At 38.3% G+C, this 19,595-nt stretch overlaps 1 protein-coding gene across 4 annotated transcripts in view; it reads left to right on the top strand.

The window, feature by feature from the left end:
* The window catches only part of TMTC2 (transmembrane O-mannosyltransferase targeting cadherins 2), a 437,531-nt gene that overhangs the window by 338,191 nt on the left and 79,745 nt on the right, over window positions 1-19,595 (top strand). For all 4 annotated transcript variants that reach the window (XM_032346873.1, XM_032346877.1, XM_032346875.1 and 1 more), the window contains one exon: window positions 2,601-2,682. In XM_032346873.1, coding sequence (XP_032202764.1) covers window positions 2,601-2,682 — 82 coding nt within the window. The remainder of the gene's footprint in view (window positions 1-2,600; window positions 2,683-19,595) is intronic.

Genomic DNA, 19,595 nt, shown 5'->3' with positions numbered 1-19,595 from the left:
ACCAGAGTTCACTCTTCTTTGAGATCTGGTGCATGTTTTTAGCGCTACATACTATTGTTTTGCCAGTGGACTACACACAAGCATTTTATAACCCCGTTTACTGTGACATTGATAAATGAGCCAGTTTCTTCTCTATCCTGAAAAACTTAAAAACTTAAGTGTTAGAAGCTTCACAACCCTTTGTATCTTTGCACATAACATTTGTACAGACTTTACAAGAATAGTTTTCATTTTGTATCTTTAATTATCTTCTGTGAGTTCTTTGTACATCATTTTCTAATGGTGATTTAAAGGCTGAGCACATCTTACTGAGACTGTGTAGATAACAAAAAATACTCTTTGACATTTAGAATTCTGTGTTCCATTGCATACTGTATGTGTGTATATGTAATAGTTAACATGTGTTACAAACTTATACCTAGGTTACCGTAATAACTACTTTTTCAGTTTGTCTCAGGTGATCTACTGATCTTATGAAGTAGATTTGATATCTTCTTTTTAAAGTTAATACACTTTATTTTTAGAGCAGTTTCAGGTTTATAAAAAAGAATTGAGGAGCACCTGGGTGGCTCAGTCAGTTGGGCATCAGTCTCTTGATTTCAGCTCAGGTTGTGATCTTGGGGTCATAGGATCATGCTCTGTAGTCGGTGTAGAGTCTGCTTGGAATTATCTCTCTCCCTCTCCCTCTGCCTTAACCCCCCATTCTCATCCCCCCCACCCCCGCAAATAAATAAATAAAATGTTGTTTTAAGAAATTAAGCTGCAATTTCCAATTCCGCAAATTCCAAATACTCCCTTACCTTCCTATGACCCTACACAGTTTTCCTATCATTATCAACCTGCACTAGTGTTGTCTATGAGTTTTGACAAATATATAATGACATGTGTCCATTATTTCTATATTCTACAGAATAGTTTCACTGCCCTAGAAATTCTCTGTGCTCTTCCTATCTTCAATTATGTAATAGAGAACACTACAGCTATGAGATGATTTAATTTTCTGAGGGTCACATGGCTACACCAGTGGGGAAGCTGTTCTACCAGCCTAGAACCTATGATCCAAACTTACACATTACTCGGCCTGATTCAGTACAGTTATTTAATTATTTTATGGAATCCTAACTTTGTAAGATTCTTGTTAAGTCTTACTAACTTCATGAAAGTATGACATGTGTAGGGAGCCTTTGCCTGTACTTTCCTTTCTTTCCTTTGATGTTAAAATGTTATGAGAAATATGGCAGGGAATTAAAATTTTAATTATTGGGTATTTTGCAAGACTTGTGAGTTAAAGAGAAGTTACTTGACTGGAGTAGAATTAGTAAAATAGCAGAAGAAATGAAGATGTCAGTTGTCTGCCGTCTGCTGTAGACAGTAGAAACTGTATTTAAGCTGGGTCCTACTGGGGAGATTAATGGTGAATAAAGGATGTAGGGACAGTGAATTTTTAAAATGAGTGTATGAACAAAAAGGGAGGGGTGGACAGAGAAGTGAGTCAAAGTTGAATGGTGGCATGTAGGTCAATTACACACCTGTACTTTTATAAGATTTATCTCTGTAGCAGTGGTTTAAAAAAGTACCTGAAGAAAGAAAAACATTGCCTGAAGTTGCTGTGGTAGATGGTGTATAAGTTAGAAGGAGCAAGGAGATCAGATGAGTTCTCTTCACTCTAGACCATGACTTCTGGAGATGTCCACCACCCAGTGCCTTGCTGCCACACAGACAGCAGAACTCTTCATTCCAGCCTTACAGGGCAAGACAGGCTTGCCCCGGGAAAGTTCTCCTTGGGGCTCTTCTATCTCAAGCCACCCCTTTGTGTTACTCTGTAGGCCATTTCAGTTCAGAAGCTATAACACGGTAAAGAGCATACAGTTTTAGGATCTACCAAGAATCATATTATTTTATGAAAAGTCAGTCTATTGCCTACAAGTCTTTCCCCCTGCTTGTTGCTTATTTTCTTCTTATTTTCTTTCCTTACTTTCTTTCTTACTTAAAATTAAAACCATAGCTAGGAAGAAGCACTAGTTTTAGATTAAATCCTGGTTTAGGAGTATTTTAGTCATGAAAGATAAGCAGTAGTTGTGTGAGATTCAACAAACTGTGACCTACTTCTTCATATGTAAAGCGAGCCATTAGGACAAAATCATCTCAAAAGCCAAATGCTCCAAATTCTTTACCAGGAAGAAGAAATGAAGAGGAAACCAACAGAAGGGAGATAATAAAATAGAAAATGAAAATGATATTTCCCACCATTCCTTCAAACTATCTCATCCTTTTGGTTTTTGTGAAATCCTTTTTTTTTTTTTTACTTTTTTCTCTTGCCTTCCTGGCCTCTTCTCTGATCTCTTTGATGAACTCACTCTCACTGTCTTTTCTTCTAATCTTGGTGTTTCCCAGGGTTCTGACTTCAGTCGTTTCTCTCAGCATACTCTCCTTGATCATCCTTGTTTAGATTAAAAATTAAAAAAAACCAAAACAAAACACTTTTTTGTGTGTGTGATGATTGCTAAGTAGGCATGAGTCTACTTACTTCATTTGGGCCCAGGAGGTAAATGGTCCTTCACGATCTACTGCTGAATCATCCATTTTCTCTGTTTTTTAAGGGTCGTAAGAGTGAGGCTGAAAAATTCTTCTTGAAGGCTATTGAGCTGGATCCCACGAAAGGAAACTGTTACATGCATTATGGTGAGTGGTTGATAGTTTTTTCCACGTCCCCCACATTTACTGTTCATGTTGGTATAAGATTTAGGATTTGCCAGCAAAGAGCATTTTGAGACGGCATGGGCTTCGTTGCTCCACATTTCGCCCCATGCTGTATGTAGTCTTAGCTTCTCATTCAAAGCAGTCATGTTCTCGAGGGCTATGCATTACATTTTCCATTAGTAATTTTCATAGGACTTCAGTGGGGAGAGGCATTTTCACAATTGTCTCTTTCAAGTCCAGTGTGAACTGTAAATAAGGGCTCATCAGAAAAGCATTCTGCTCTTTGCCTGATGCCTGGTATGGACCCAGAATATTAGCTCTCTTCTACTTGTAAATGATAATGTATTGTTCACTGATCTATCATTTTGAAGTTTTGGAGGTTTACATTTTGACGACAAGTTCTAGCTTGCTGGAAAATAAAAAATGTACCCAGTCCTCTAGATACCTGAGACTGGGGTCAAGGATAAACCATAAATAGTGTAAAAGATGTCTTTCTCATTCAGGTTAGCATTGGCCTTAATCAGCCCAGAGTGAACTTACATAACAAGTCTGTCACACTCCACTCTGTCATTAGTAGTGAGTCATGTGGTAAGTGAGGTGAAGTATATAGCTGGTTTGGTGTTGGGTAAGAGTACTTATTTCTACCAGATTTGTAGTTGGCATGACTTTCAAGGAATCAAAAAGCATTTAATTTTCCTGATTCTCGGGGGCGGGGGATGATTTTTTTGACCGCTCTTGGCTTTGATGTGTTATTATCGAGTAGTGAACTGAAAGATAGATGGTGGTTAAATCTTGAAGGAATAAAGCTAATACCCTTCTTAAAGTTATTCTTTCTAACATTTTACAGTTGGTAAAACGAAATTCAGTGAGAGGCTGTCAGTGTGGAAAATGGAAAAAGTAAAATGGAAGATGCACTTTATCAACCACAAGTCCATTTGTTTATTTACATTTTGGATATGTTTATAAATCTCGGGTCATGATGCTTTATCTTTCCAGCATAATGCAGCCTGTAATTTCACATGGGCTGTTGCATAACTAGTCCAGATTTTGTTTCACAATGCAGTGTTATTGCATGTTGGGCTGGCAGTCAACTAATTTAAGTTTGCTGCAGAATTTATTTTATTTTTACAGGATTTCTCATATGAACTATTTTAAATTAGATTTTCTCATGCATACTATTTTGGGCACCCCTACTGTGCATTAAAGTAGGTCCATGATTATTTTCCCTGAGTGCTTCTTATTGCATCTTTTGAAGTAGAATTTTTTTCCCCGATCTTGCCTTCTATGCTTCCTTTACCTCAAACTAGTTCCAGTTAATAATCTCCTAATCTTGTTTCCATAATTTTATTATATCTTTCGGTTTTTCATAGTCGATTCCTTTATATTTCCTTATTGGTTCATTGGAATTGCAAAGAGAAAAAACACTGTTGTGTTCGTTTTAAGAGTTTGCCTCCTCATTATTATGAATTATCTGTCTTTACCCACTTCTGTTTTATTATTTTTTTCTATGACATCATCCTCCTGATTTTTTTTTTCCAGTTTTGGTATTAGTGAGAAATTTTTGTATTTAGTTTTGACAGAAAGTGTAACAAATCCCTTATTGTAAAGGTTACTTGAAAATAGTGATAATGCGCATTCTGTAACTGTATGTGTAAAAACGGACTCAGCACTCCTGGATTATTTTAAAGTTTCTAGCGATATACACTATTAAAAATATGTGTGTTTTTAATGGGAGGAATGAGTACATAATGTCCTATAATTTTATGAAATAGTTTCAATACTTTTTCCCATTCTGGAATGGGAAATGAAAAAGACTCAGGATAAAGCATCAAGAAGTGGTAGTTAAGACAAAATAACCTACAAATGGACAGGAAGCCCATAACTGAGTGCTTGATATTCCTGTCTGACTGTGCTTATGTTCTAAAAAATGTACATTTAATTTGGGAGAAATCTACTTCAAATAACTAAATTTTAGAACTGGAAGATTCCTTAAAATGCTCTGATATAATCCCTCTCTTGTACAAATAAAGCCTAAAGACCAAAGCCTAGAGAAATGAAATTGGCTGGCTTGCCCAAGTTAGTTAAAAGTAACTAACCTTTGAGTCTCTTGATAACTGCCATTGACTTTTCTTCTCTGAAGTATGTTCCATTTCTCTCACAACATGGGGAGATACCCAAGCAGATATGCAGGTAGATAAGTAGGTATTTTCAATTAGTGGGTCCTTCTATGCAGTTTTAGAATGTCAAATGCATATAATTATAACTCAGCTTAAAAAGTTTAGGGAAGGACTTTTATCCACTTTAATGTATATACAACGTGTCTGATGGTGTGAGGTACCATTCTATTTTCAGAAAGTGAGTAGTGCTATGTATGAAATAAATAGTGTGATGTCATTTTAAGAAGGTGATGTGGGAGAAGTAGGGTGCTTCTTGGCAGCAAGGTGTCAAGGAGAACATCTGTGAAAAGGTGATGTTTGAAATCTCTACATGTGAACTGGCTATTTGAAGAGCCAGGTAAGAGCATTTCAGATAGAAGAAACAAAGTTCAAAGGCCAAAGGCAAGAACAAGCTGGTGTTCACAGCAGAGAAGGAAAGCCAATATGACTGGATCATATTGAACCAAATTGGAAAGTGGGAGGAGATGAGACTGGAGAGAAAGCAGAGCAGAGCCTGTGGGGTTTTATCAATCAAGCTAAGGAGTTTGCATTTTCTTCCTAGGGCAAAGGAGGGGACCGTGTGGAGAAGACAGGATTAGGGAAAGGTCTAGGGGAACTCTTGCTGTGTTTTAGTCAAGAGAAGATAGATTAGACTTGGGAACGGTTGTGGAAATGTAAATATTTTGTTGAAAGAATACACTTACCTTCTTTAGAAATATCTAAGAAAAAAAAATATCTAAGACAATTGAGAATGGAGAGACCATGATTTCCATTTTAGCACATCAATATCTAGCATATTGTCCTATACACGGTAATGTGCAATAAATGTTGGTTGAGCTCAGTTAGAGACGGTCTCCATTTTAGACTTGAATGTGGTTTCCAAAATAGACCAAAAGGTTGTTCCATTAGCATTTTTATTATTTCTTGTCCAAGGAGATACATAGTATGATTCCTATCAGTTCTCCATCAACTTACTGGTTATGGATATTTTTAGGATATTTATACCCACAATTGAATGAATAATAATACTTCCTCAGTTTAAAAATTTTATTTATTTAAATAAGATATACACGTTGTTTTGTTACCTTTTTTTTTCCCAATACTTTTGCAAATGCCCATGAAAATGTCAGCGTGGGAGAGTTTTGTTCTATTGGAAATTCTCTCTCCTGTATGTTGATGTGCTTTTGATTTGCTTGTTAATTATACACATGGCTTTGAAAATGCCATCCATTTGGGACTAGACAAAGAGAATTAATTATATAATTTATATTGACTGCAATGATCATTAGAAGGCAGTATTGAAAAGTACTCATAGTTGGGATGCCTGCGTGGCTCAGTCGTCAGTTAAGCATCTGCCTTCAGCTCAGTCTTGGGATCGAGTCCCACATCTGGCTCCCTGCTTCTCCCTCTGTCCCTCATACTGTGCTTATGCTCTCTTGCTCTCTCTGACAAATAAATAATTAAAGTATTTTTTAAAAATTACTCTCAGTTACTTGTATTTTTAATCTACCAGTTTTGTGTTTTTGAGGAAGGGTTGAGTACAAGATTGTCCTTTTTTCTTCAGGACGGCATGCAACAAAGAAAGCTGGATAGGTTTATAAAACTGGTTCAATAAGTTTGTTAAATGTAGGGCTTTCTGGTACCTATAATCTCTGGGATTAAGATTCCTTATCTGTAAAATGTGAAAGAGTTGATGTGAGCTTTCAAAATGTTTTTCTATACTAAGATTTCATGTTGTTGTTAATATATACTCAATTTCTCAGTGATCTTGCATCAAAAATGTTAAAGAATATGTAGAAAACAGGTTTCACACCATGGTATCAGTAATAGTATAATGTTACATTCATGTGTCATCAAGTTTACAGTGCATCCCATGCCCATATGGAACAAATCATATGAAATTTTTATGGAATTTGGTTTATAAATTTCAAAGATGAGAATTTGGTGCCTTGAAGTGTCATGGGGGCCTGTACTTCAAGGGATTCTCCCTGGTTTTCCCAGTGGCTCCAGTGGAAAGCTTCTGCCAAAAGAATAAAAGTGAAGACAAGAAGTCACTCTCTTTTATTTTTCTTTTTGAAGAATTAGTAGGAAAACCATTTTATCAAACAGAATAATTCTATTACAATTTTTTCTTTATGTGTATAGTAGTAAATTTTATGTAGATTAAAACAGCTTAAGTTAATGTGCATTTGTTATAAGACAACTACTGTGTGTGTATAAATCTGGGTAGATGGGAATTCATTAGTTATTAAGGACAAAAACAAAAAAGGGAAAAGGAAGCAGACTGTGATAAATGTTCTTGAGAAGTACACTTTTGTGTAGACCTTGGATGGTTTCTTTTTCTATCAACCTCTAACTGTATGTTTTTAAGAGTTAAGCCCTTAGCCTTATTTTCTTTATTACAGTTATACTCTTGGGTGAAGTTGTTCATTCCAGGGGTTCAGCTGTATAGTGATGAGTCCTGAACCTCTTCATCCAACTCAGTATTTATCAAGCTAGATGTAGGGAGACACCAGGGAACAAGACAGGCTCCAATAGAGATGCCAAACTGGTAAGGGAGGCCCACATTGTAAAAATGATCATTTAATTATAATTACAGTTGTTTTTATGAAGGAATATAAAGGGGCCTTGATTTGGGGGGTTGGGGAGCAAGAGAACTATGCCTGATGAACTTACACATAAACTATATTTGAATAAATAGTAGGAGATCACCAGAAAGAATTGTAGATACGAGGGGATACATTGAAGAGCAATAAAGCAGGGAGAGTGCTTGATGCAGAAGACACAGCATATGTCTGGAAGATAGTTCAAGGGCAGAATTAGGACCATAGCTGGAAACTCTGAGAAGATAGTTCCGGCTCCATGGGAGGAACATTAGAATTTATGAGAGCCATCAGCTTATGAAATGAATGCCCATTGAAGATTTTTCAACTGTGGGTTTATAAGGATGCTAGAAGGAATTGAAGCATTGGTAATAGAAGAGGACTGATCTGGGCAACCATGAAATCATTTCTAATGTAAAGGAACAGTCATTTTGTCCTTCTTTTTCTTGAACCTACAAAGAAGTGTAGAATTTTTAAAATTATGATTATCTAGATTATTATTTGGCTCTACTTCTCAATTTTAGAAACCTGAAAATGTGTTACTACATTTATCCCGATCTTTTTCAATCATTATGTAATTCCTGTGAGGTAGGAATAGATCTCAACTCCATTTGACTGAAATAATGGAAGTTCAGAATTTCCATGTGATTCTCTAGGTCAGAAATTTTCAACGTTCATAGTGGGAAAAGAACTTGAAAAGTCCAGCTCTTTCAACTTCTAAGCACAGGACTTTCAATTATAGATATTATAGTCTCTTTGTCTTCAGGATGCTCTTAAACTTCATTTTAAAATGTAGGCCCTGGGGTGCCTGGGTGGCACAGTCGGTTAAACCACCGACTCTTGGTTTCGCCTCAGGTCCTGATCTCAAGGCTGTGAGATCAAGCCCTCCATCAGGCTCCACACTCAGCAGAGTCAGCTTGAGATTCTTTCTTCCTCTCCCTCTGCCCCTCCCACTCATTGTCTCACTTTCTGTCTCTCTCAAATAAATAACAAAATAATGCTTAAAAAAAAAAAATAAAGTAGGTCCGGGAGGAAATTGTTAAAATGTCATATTTGATATTTTTTCAGTGAACACTGAAAGGGGGAATTCAAAATATGTGATAGGTCGAATTGGTAAGAGGTCTGTAGTTATTTTTTATTATTGTAATTAAAGCTATTCAGAGGATGGCAATGAACTGGGGTTGATTGTGTTGTAGCATTCTATATTTTAATCACTTCATAAACTCCAAGAGTAATTTTAAAAAATTAAATAATGAACTAAGTAATGGTATTGCCTTGATTTAAAATACATTTTTGAAAATACATTTTTGTTAGCTTTTCCAAAATTTCATTGAGATGCAATTATGTTATTATCTTAAGCTTAAGACCAAAATATTTTATTAAAATATCAGTATTTGTGTCCCTTTATTGCTCCAAGGACAGCACAGACAGCTCACAGATATATAATTAGAACATGATATTTCTAAATGTCATTCCAAACTATTTCATTTCTTACCTGTGATTTTTTTATTTTTAAATTTGCTATTACAATGTGTCTAATGTTAATATTATTTAATCTTTTTAATCTTCACACCTGTGTGTATTTTATGTGCAATATGTTTGAAAGCTTTTTAAAATTAAAACTTCATCGTGAATAGAAAGGGAAGACCAGGAAAGGGAGTCTTTAAGCTTATAAGCAAAGAATAGAGGAAAAATTAAAGGATTAATGTATTTCCAAAAGAAATACAGTTAAAGGACAAAGAGTTAAATGACAGGAAATAATTTCCATAAAATCACAAGATAAAACATCCGTCTACTTAAGACATGAGAAGCTGTAAACCTGCAAGGAAAACAGAACATAAAGACCAAGGGACATGAACGAGTAATTCCCCAAAGAGGAAATATAACAGATTTTTAAAGATAAGTAAATACAGAATTTCATTAGAAATAAAGAGATTCACATTCAAATAACAACATATTCCCTTAAGTTACTCTAGCATTTATTCTCAATAATTCTCATTAAAACATATGTTAAATAAATATTTTTCTTCTAGGTTTAAGATTATCAACAAAAGCCTGTAATTGGAGCACAATATTGCTATTTGTTAGAGGCAAAAATGGAAAAGCATCTAAATACTTGAAAAAGAAAAATGATTAAATACATTAGTGTTATTTCTATTTGATGAAATATTTAAAATCCTAAGTTACATTTATAAAGAACATATAATAACAGTCAGCTGCCTATGTTACTGTACATGAAGAATGATTAAATTTTACAAAATAAACAGCGTGAAGAAAGCAACACAAGGGGCATCTGGGTGATTCAGTTAAGCATCCAACTCTTGATTTTGATTCAGGTCATGATCTCAGGGTCATGAGATCAAGCCCAGTGTCAGGCTCTGTGCTGGTTGTGGAGTCGGCTTGGGATTCTCTCTCCCTCTGCCCCTTCCAACTCCACACACAGACTCTCTCAAGAAAGAAGAAGAAGAAGAAGAAAGAAAGAAAAGAAAACCAAACAAGCTATGTTAATAGTTGTTCTAGGTTTTTGGACTCTGGCAGCCTTTTTTTGTGTGTGGGGGTGGGGGGAAAGGCTTACTTTCTATTTTATATTTTCTTTAACATGTACATTATGAAGGAATATATACTTGATAAAATGTAAAAAATAAGTGACTTAGGGGCACCTAGGTGGCTCAGTGGGTTAAAGCCTCTGCCTTCGGCTGAGGTCATGGTCCTAGGGTCCTGGGATTGAGCCCCTCATCAGGCTCTCTGCACAGTGGGGAGCCTGCTTCGCCTGCCTCTCTGCCTCCTTGTGATCTCTCTCTCTCTCTGTCAAATAAAAATAAATAAAATCTTAAAAAATTAGTGACTTAAACTATCATTCAGATAGTTTATAGAAAATTATAGTAAACAAGTAATTATCCAAAAATTATTTAACTGAACTCAACATGTAAAATTTAAGGTATAAAAATTAAATGAGAAAGGAATAAAAAGCAAAAGGCATCTTGCCTGAATTCTCTGTTAAATACCACATTTTCATGATGAATTCATCAGATGTAACAGTAACAAAGCATTTACTTAGGACCTTTTTGTCCTGAGAAATTCTCATGGAATTTTCATTTAATCCCCACAAAAGCCAAGTGGGGAGGTTACCAGACTGTCTTCATTTTGCAGATGAGGAAAGTGAAGTCATCAAGCTGTAAGGTAAAGTCCCCAAGATCTCAGAGCCAGTCAATAGTAGGGGCAATACTGCATTGGGCTCTCTGCTCAGCGGGGAGCCTGCTATCCCCCCCTCTCTCTGCCTGCCTCTCTGTCTACTTGTGATCTCTCTCTCTGCCAAATAAATAAATAAAAAATCTTTAAAAAACAAAGAAAAAAAAATAGTAGGGGCAACATTTGAACCAAGGCATTCCTGAATGTTACACTGCACTGTCTCTTAATCAATACAGGAGATAAAGAGATGCTTACATGCTCTGTTGGTAGGTTTATTGATACATAAAATATGTATCAGATACACTGAAAGTTGAAAACCACTCCCCCATCTTTTATTTATTACCATCAATTTAGGTGTTAGGAGTTGAGCATATGGATTTGGGGAGGACACTAACATTCGGACCATAGTACCCACCATATTTTATCATAAATCTAAAAAAAAAAAATACTATTGATTCTGTCATTCTAAAATATTCGACGTGGGGCGCCTGGGTGGCTCAGTGGGTTAAGCCTATGCCTTCGGCTCAAGTCATGATCCCAGAGTCCTGGGATCAAGCCCCACATCAGGCTTTCTGCTCAGTGGGTAGCATGTTTCCCCCACCCCCCCACTCCCTGGCCTGCCTCTCTGCCTTCTTGTCATCTCGATCCATCATATAAATAAATAAATAAAATCTTTAAAAAAAAAATAAAGATAAAATATACAACGATTATAAGATGTTTCACAATATTAGGTTGATTAAATCAATTTGAGTAATATGGTATGACCTGACGCCAGCGTTTTGAGAATTTACATGAAGAAAAGCGTTTGATGTCATGCTGGGCACATCTGTCCTCATTAATGCTAGCGCTATTATTGAAACTCAGTGCTCAACAATCTCTGCACCAGTGCTGGGTGTTTTTATGTATCTTTTGTTGTTGCGGTAATCCAACACTGTGCAGAAATAATACTGTCCTGGTTTTACAGATGTGGGGTTTAAGGTATCAAGAGTGTATGTGACAATATTGAAGGCCCAGCAAGTTGGCAAAGGAAGGATTTGAACCCTCCTTTGACTCTTCAGCCTGTGATATGTTTCTGGTTTGCCTTGTGTGTGTGTGTGTGTGTGTGTGTGTGTTTTTAAGAGTTTATTTATTTATTTGACAGACAGAGATCACAAAAAGGCAGGGAGACAGGCAGAGAGAGAGGAGGAAGCAGGCTCCCTGCTGAGCAGAGAGCCCAATGCGGGGCTCGATCCCAGGACCCAAAGGCAGAGGCTTAACCCACTGAGCCACCCAGGCGCCCCTGCCTTGTGTTTTTAAAGGATACTCTTATCAAATGTAAGCCTGGTGGGTCCCCAATGGTGACAGAGCCCCCGATGGCTGAGGTTTTGGCAGACTGGTGGTGGAGAAAGTCATGGAGCTCTCATAATCATGTACTTAGAGGCCTCAGGAAGGAAGGGCAGCCTGAGGTCTTCAAGAGAACATGAAGGGGGGAGAGGGAGAGGGAGAGAAGGAGCTCATGTAAGGAGGAGTGAAAGGAAGAATGAGGAGACAGGGCGCCAGACCTCACCCCACGTAGCGTGCTGTCATTTTCTCATTTATTCTTTCTGATAACACAGGCAGGCTATCCCTGTTTGCAAAGTGAACAGACTGTGGCTCAAAATCAAAGAATCATGAAAATAAACACAGTGGCCTTGCTTTGGAGAGTCCCACGCGGGCTGCAGTGCCCCACACGAAGATGGCCCATCAGTATTTTTACTATGAAAGAGTGACTAGAGAAGAATTTGCTGACCTTTAGTTTTTACTCTTTCCTTTTCTCATCTCTGCTCCCAGTTTTTGCATGGGACTAGAATCCATTTTGTTTTAAACTGTAACTACGTGATGCAGTTCAGTCCAGTCTTAGTTCAGTTGGGCTGCTGTAACAACATAGCTTATATGAGTGGTTTAGGAACAAGAGAAGTTTATTTTTTACAGTTCTGGAGGCTCCAAGTCCCAGATCATACTGTGGGCAGATTCAGTGTCTGGTGAGGCCTACTTCCCCGTTAATGGTCTCACTGTGCCCTCACATGGTTGGCAGGGACAAGGTAGCTCTCTGGGGTCCTTTTGTCAGGACACTAATCCCATTCAGGAGGACTCCTGCTTTCAAAACTTGAACTGGGATTGGAGGAGGGAGAGGAGGCACAAACATTCAGACTGTAGCAACAATTTACGTATATGCATTCTTCTGAATCTATCTTTGTTCAGGACACCAGAAGCCACAAAAGCAGGATGATAAGAACTAAGTTAAGCATTAGATTAGGGAGTAGAGGGTACAGGGGATTTTGGAATGAGGCTCTCCTCGCCTCTCTGTTGATTACTCCTTGAGCATGCTGTACCTTTTGCTAGCCTCTCTGTTCCTCAAATTCTTAATCTGGAGATGATTACAAATGCCTCAGGTTGTGAGGATTCATTTACAATTTTATAAAATAACTAGCGTGTCATATATCCTCAATAACTTGTAACAATGGCCACCTATTTTTAAATATAATAGAACCCATAATAATATCTTGGAGAATGAACAAATCGTATAGAGAAATTTTTGAATAAGTTATATGAAAAAGAGGCAGAAATTAGGGGAAGAGGAGGCAAAAATCTAGATTCTAAGAAAAAGAGGAATCTGTCTCCATCAACATCCGGACAGAAAAGGAGTAACTGTTTTCAAGAAGGATGGATATTATAAGGAACAAGTAATTGGGAACAGAGCAGGGCGGGGGGCAGTGGGGAAGCAAGGAAGGCAGAGAGGGGAAAAAAAGAGAGAGAGACGGTTTTTCCCGTCTTAGCTATTTGATTTAGCAATTGAGTGCACTTTGAGATTCTTGTTTATGTTCTGCCTTCCTCTTAATTGAAAACAATTGTTCTGAAGTTTGCTACCCTGTCATTAACTCTTCTGTGCCTTAGTGACATGTCTATAAATGAATACCTCAGAAGAGCCCGTTGAGATGGTGTGGGAGGGCAAGGAGAAGACGCGGAGGTCCTCCGAGGAAGAGGATGTGAGCATCTGGCCCTTGGGGTCACCTCCCCACATTCTCATTACCACCCCAAGTTCGTCTCAGAGGCATACTCCCTTCCTTACTGATTTTCCCTGTGTTGGACCCCTCACGTCTGTCGTGTCTTTTTCCTTGCATTGCCCTTGTCTAAGAAATGACGCTACCCATCTCTGTATCTTTGAGTAGATCCCAACCTCATTGGATTATGTCTTGCCCTTCATCTTTAGATGGTGAAACTCTTTAGATTGTTTGAAGCCTAGCATGAACTTGTTTTCCTTTCTATGGTGCACTTGATCGCTATTAAATCTATGTATTACTCACGCCTCTAGTGGGGTATGCTGCTTCTCCCTCTCTGCCCCTCCCCCACTCCTTCTTTCCCTAATGTCTTCTCTTTACTTCCTCCAAGCCCCGCCTCTTGTCCTCCTTGCCTCCCTCTACTTCCTGCTCTCCATCTGACAGTCTTCTAACCCCCTCGGTGGTTTTTCTGGCATCTCATAACCCTTTCGGAAAGAGGGGAGAAATAAACGCAGTAAAGCATCCCTAGCCCTCCTGACCTCCTTTCTGCTTGAGCACAGAGCCCTGGCCTGCTGTTCCTCTAATCTCCTCTGCCGTAGACACCTTCCTTGCCACCTGTCCATTTCAGGGCAAATTTTTGGTCTCATGTTCACATAGGGACAGATCTGGGCCCTCCCAACCTCAAAGTGAGCAGTCTGGATTGCTCTCCTGGGCATCCTTTCCCTGTTCATCTGGCCCACCTGTTTTCTTGGCCAGTAACTACTGCACATGTATCACATTGGGTTTGTCTCAATAAACCAGAGCTGTTATTAAATCAAGCTGCCAAGAGCACAAAAACACAAAGCAACAAAACTAATAGAAGGGAAGGGATGAGAGATTGGTTTTATGTATTTTTTTAAGGATTTACTTATTTGAGAGAGAGAAAATGTGTGCGTGAGAGCCGGAGGAAGGGGCAAAGGGAGGAGAGAGACAGTCTCATGCAGAGCCTTGAACGAGGCTCAGTCTCATGAGCCTGAAATCATGACCTGAGCTGAAATCAAGAGTCAAATGTTTAGCTGTTGAACTGCCTGAGCCACCTGGGTGCCCTGAGAGTGACTGGTTTGTTTTAAAGAGTAAGAGCAGGAGTGCCTCGCTGGCTCAGTTGGTAAAGCATATAACTCTTGATCTCAAGGTCATAAGTTCATGTCTCATATTGGGCATAGAGATTACTTTTAAAAAGAAAAAGAAGGTGTGCTTGGGTGGCACAGTTTAAGCGGCTGTCTTCGGCTCAGGTTATGATCCCAGGGTACAGGGATCAAGCCTCCATATCCACTCCCTGCTCAGTGTGCAGCCTGCTTCTCCCTCTCTCCTTGTCCCTCCCCTCCCTCGTGCTCTCTCTCGTGCACTCTATCTAAAAATAAATAAATAAAAACTTAAAAAAAAAAAAAAAAGAAAAAAGAATTAAGAACATACCTAAAAATGCAAGGGATTCTCAGAGAGACATTCAACAAGCATCCCTTCAGAGAAGCAAAAGAGATGATTCCCCTCCACATTTTAATTCTCCTGGGTCTAATTAGCATACATTAACAACCTCTGTTGAGCAGCATCTCCTTTGGACAGGTGGTCTAAATCCTGAGCATTGCATTATTCCCTACCCTGTCTCATCAGGGGTGTGTTATTCACCTTCCTTAATGGAAACACTCCTTAAAGGGCTTGCTTCCGTTCCACCTGATCCACCTGTCTCGTTACCCCTAGATACCACCAAAATCAGCCCAGATATTTCCATCTTCCGGGCTCTTTCCTTGCTCCAACCATCTGAATCTTTGAAAAAGTTTAGACAAGTGCTTCTGGCTATTCTTTTTTATGATCTGGCTGCTGATTATATGACCGGAGCCACTGTGTAAAAATTCAAGTGGTGCCCTTACTTGTCCCCTTTACTCTATGTATACTCAATTTTAATTATAAGTTGTGCAAAACCAAACATTTACCTCCATCCAGATATGATGCACTTAGCCTGTGAGACCTTGCATCTCCTCAAGTTTATATCAAGTTTTTATCTCCTCAAAGTTTATATCTCAAGTTTATATATATATTTGTGCTTAAACTATCTCCATAATCATCTCTTCTCTCTGTTAAGTTGGAACTGATTCAAGGATAAGTGTTGCATTCATCTCCCCCCCACCCACTACAAGTATCACTACATCTTATGTGTGTTAAGCACGGTATACATTTCTTGGGTTGGATACAATAATTCTGTAGTTTCTTCCTTTTCCCAGACCATTGAATTTATTCCACAGTACAATAGCATATAATAGATTCTAGCCAAATGGCATAGTTTGGATTGTTTTGGAATTAAGGTATCTTTGAAGGCATGATTGATATCTGGATTATTTGTCATATTCCAAGGGACATTCCGAGATCTAAACCAGGGCTGCCATGTTGCTTATATTCCAGAGGCACTGTTCATAGAGACCTCACCATGAAAGGCAACCTTGAAAATTTTGCAATACCCAGCATGTGGCCATTAATTGCAGCCCTCCCTAAAATCACTCTAAGGTGAGAGGGTGTGAATAGGCAAGCAGCCGGTGACCTCTGCTTGCTGGAGTCTTGTTCTTGCAGATGAAGGAGGTAGCCACATGGGGTCCTAGGTAATTCAGTCCTGTTAGTGAATGTGTAGTGGCTAAATCCCCACAGTGTGCCAAGAAGTAAGAGAGTGAGCCACTGTGGTAGCTGGGGGAAGGGCACTCCAGGGGAGGGAGTGGCAAATAAATACTCCATACCAGGAGTCTTTATCCCTCCAGCGTGTTAGACAACACGAGGCCAGTGTTCATGGAATAAGTGACCAAGAGGGAGCGTTGAGGGAGACAAAGGAGATGAGGTCAGAGAATGGCATGAGATTGCGGGAGGAACACCCTGCTGACTCTATTGGGCTGTATAGTCCAGTATAAGGACAGTCACCTTCCCTAGGTCAGGGGTAGAATGATGGGCACTGACTTCCATTTTAACAGGATCATTCTGACTGCTATTTTGGGAATACCCTGTAGGTCAAGGGCAGAAGTATGGAGACCCGTTAGGAGGTTATTGCTGCAGTCCAGAGTGACATGATGGCTTAGGACAAGGTGGTAGTGGTTAAGAGTCCGTCGATTCTGGATCTGCTTAGATGGTCTGATGTCTTCTGCCAAGGGGAACTATTTTAATGCAGATGTTAAGTTCTAGCTGTTATTTGATAAATAAGATTTTCATTTGTCTTTGAACATTTTTTAAAGCTACCTATGAATGATTTTTTTTTTCCCCAGAGAGAATTATATCATCATGACATCTATTACAGTTTGTTTTAGCTCCTTAATTTACTTGCATTGATCACAAGAGTGGATTTTTCATATATTTTAGTAAGAAATGCCAATCCCAACTAATCCAGGGAGTTTATGTGCAAAACTTTTACAAAGCAGTATTTGAGCCTAGGCTTAAGGCCAGTTTACATTGTTATGGATTTCTACCTTTCTGGCAGTTTTTTAAAGCCAGGAATTAATGAAGGATTGATCTTCACCAGCTTGTCATATTGAAATGTCGGTAAAAATCCACCAAGTAGTTTAAATGGTTCAGTTAGAGAAATGTCCAGAGAAGAAATGGTATAACTGTAACACAGAAGCACTTGAGTCTAGAACTATCAATTCGTTTTTCTCTCTTCCTTTTTTAGCCTATGGGGAGACTTAACACTCTTTGAATCAGGACCTCTAGAAATGCTTTCTTTTTAAAATTCCTTTTCTGTATTTCTCTACTCAGATTACTTTTTTTTTTCTTTGTAATTTCTAGTCTTGTTTTTGCCTTTGTTCTCCTTTTGAATGAAGACAATTAAATAAGATGATGATAATTAACTTGGGTAAGACAAATTATAAATCAAACAAATAGTGATAAAGTGTGATAGCACAAGATATACATGAGAACAAAATATTTTACTTAAGATTTCCGTGTTTCTTTATTTGAAATTCTGCTCAATTATTGAACACCAAGAATGTGTTTGTTTACTGTATGTGAGAGAGAAGTGATTTCTCACAACTGTTCTACATATGAAAGATGAAATTCTTAAATAACCTTGTGTTAAGAATTTGTGAGAGTAAACTTGTATTTATTGCATGTATCTTACTCATACAGATGTATCTTTCTATCTGCACACATATGTGTAACCTGGTCATTGTTCTTTGTAATGTAGGGAAGGACATGCCATATGTTTTTTATTAACCAGAAGAGCTTAATCTAACGGGTGGCTAATCCCACCCATTGCAGGAATGCAAACTGATGCAGTCCTATTGTACCAGAGTATGGTACAAAACAATTATTTTGTTCCCATCAGTCACTGGTTCTCAAACTATGGACAGTGGAGTAGCAGCAACAGTAGGAAGTTGTTAAAAATGCAGATCATGTTCATTCCTCATTTGTCAAATGAATTTGTCAGAGGAATGAATATACACTGGGGGAGAAAATACCAGTCTCTTCAACAAACAATGTTGGGAAGACTGGACAGCAACATGCAAAAGGCTGAAACTGGACCACTGTCTTTCACCATACACAAAAGTAAACTCAAAATGGATAAAGATCTAAATGTGAAACCTGCAGCCATAAAAATTCTAGAAAAGAACATATGAAGTAATTTCTGACGTTGGCCATAGCAACATTTTTCTAGGTATGTCTCCTGAGGCAAAGGAAATAAAAGCAAAAATAAACTATTGGGACTACATCAAAATAAAAAGTTTCTGCACAACAAAGGAAACAATCTAGAATACTAAAAGGCAACCTACTGAATGGGAGAAGATATTTGCAAATGACATATCTGATGAAGGATTAGTATCCAAATGATAGAAAGAGCTGATACAGCACAAGAGCCAAAACCCAAAAAATCCAATTAAAAAATGGGTGAAAGACATAAACAGACATTTCTCCAGAGAAGACATCCAGATGGCCAACAGGCACATGAAAAAATGATCAACATCACTTATCATCAGGGAAATGCAGATCAAAACTACAATGAGCTATCACCTCACACCTGTCAGAGTAGCTAAAATCAGCAACCCAAGAAACAACATGTGTTGGCGAGAATGTGGAGAAAATGGAGCCCTCATGCCCTGTTGGTGGGAATGCAAACTGATGCAGTCCTGTTGTAAACAGCATGGAGGTTCCTCAGAAAGTTAAAAATAGAACTACCCTATGATACAGTAATCACACTAGTTGGTATTTCCCCAAAGAATATGAGAACACTAATTCAAAAGGTTAGATATGCTCCTGTGTTTATTGCAACATTATTTATAATAGCCAAACTGTGGAAGCAGCCCCAGTGTCCATTGATAGATGAATAGATAAAGAAGAGGTGACATATTTTACACACACACACACACACACACGTGTGTATTATTTATATTTATATATTTTACATATATAATATTATTCTGCCATAAAAATCAAATCTTGCCATTTGCAACAAGAAGGTTAGAGCTAGAGAGAATAATTCTAAGCAAAATAAGTCAGAGAAGGAAAAATATCATGATTTCATTCACATGTAGAATTTAAGAAACAAAACAAACAAGCGAAGGAAAAAGACAAACCAAAAAATAGACTCTTAACAGAGAACAAAGTGATAGTTAACCAGAAAGGGATGGTTGGTGGGGGGCGGGGGGGGCAGCGAGGGTGATAGGGATTGAAGAGTACACTTATCTTGAATAAAAAAAAAAAAAAAAAAACATGGGCTCTACCCCAAACCTACTGAATTTGAAACTCTGGGGTTGGGGCCTAGCTCTGTTCTGTCGGACTTTCTAGATGATTCTGTTGTGCACTAAGGCTATGAGCCACTGAAAAATGTAACCTTTCACACCTTCCAGAATCTGCCACTGTAGATGGGCTCCTTGAAGTGCCTGCTTTCCCTTCCACTCCCCATACTTCCCTGGCTCCTCCTTGTAGTT

This window comes from Mustela erminea, chromosome 6, assembly GCF_009829155.1.
Source record: "Mustela erminea isolate mMusErm1 chromosome 6, mMusErm1.Pri, whole genome shotgun sequence".
In the NCBI taxonomy this organism is placed as follows: Eukaryota; Metazoa; Chordata; class Mammalia; order Carnivora; family Mustelidae; genus Mustela; species Mustela erminea.
This window is presented reverse-complemented; position numbering and strand designations above follow the sequence as displayed.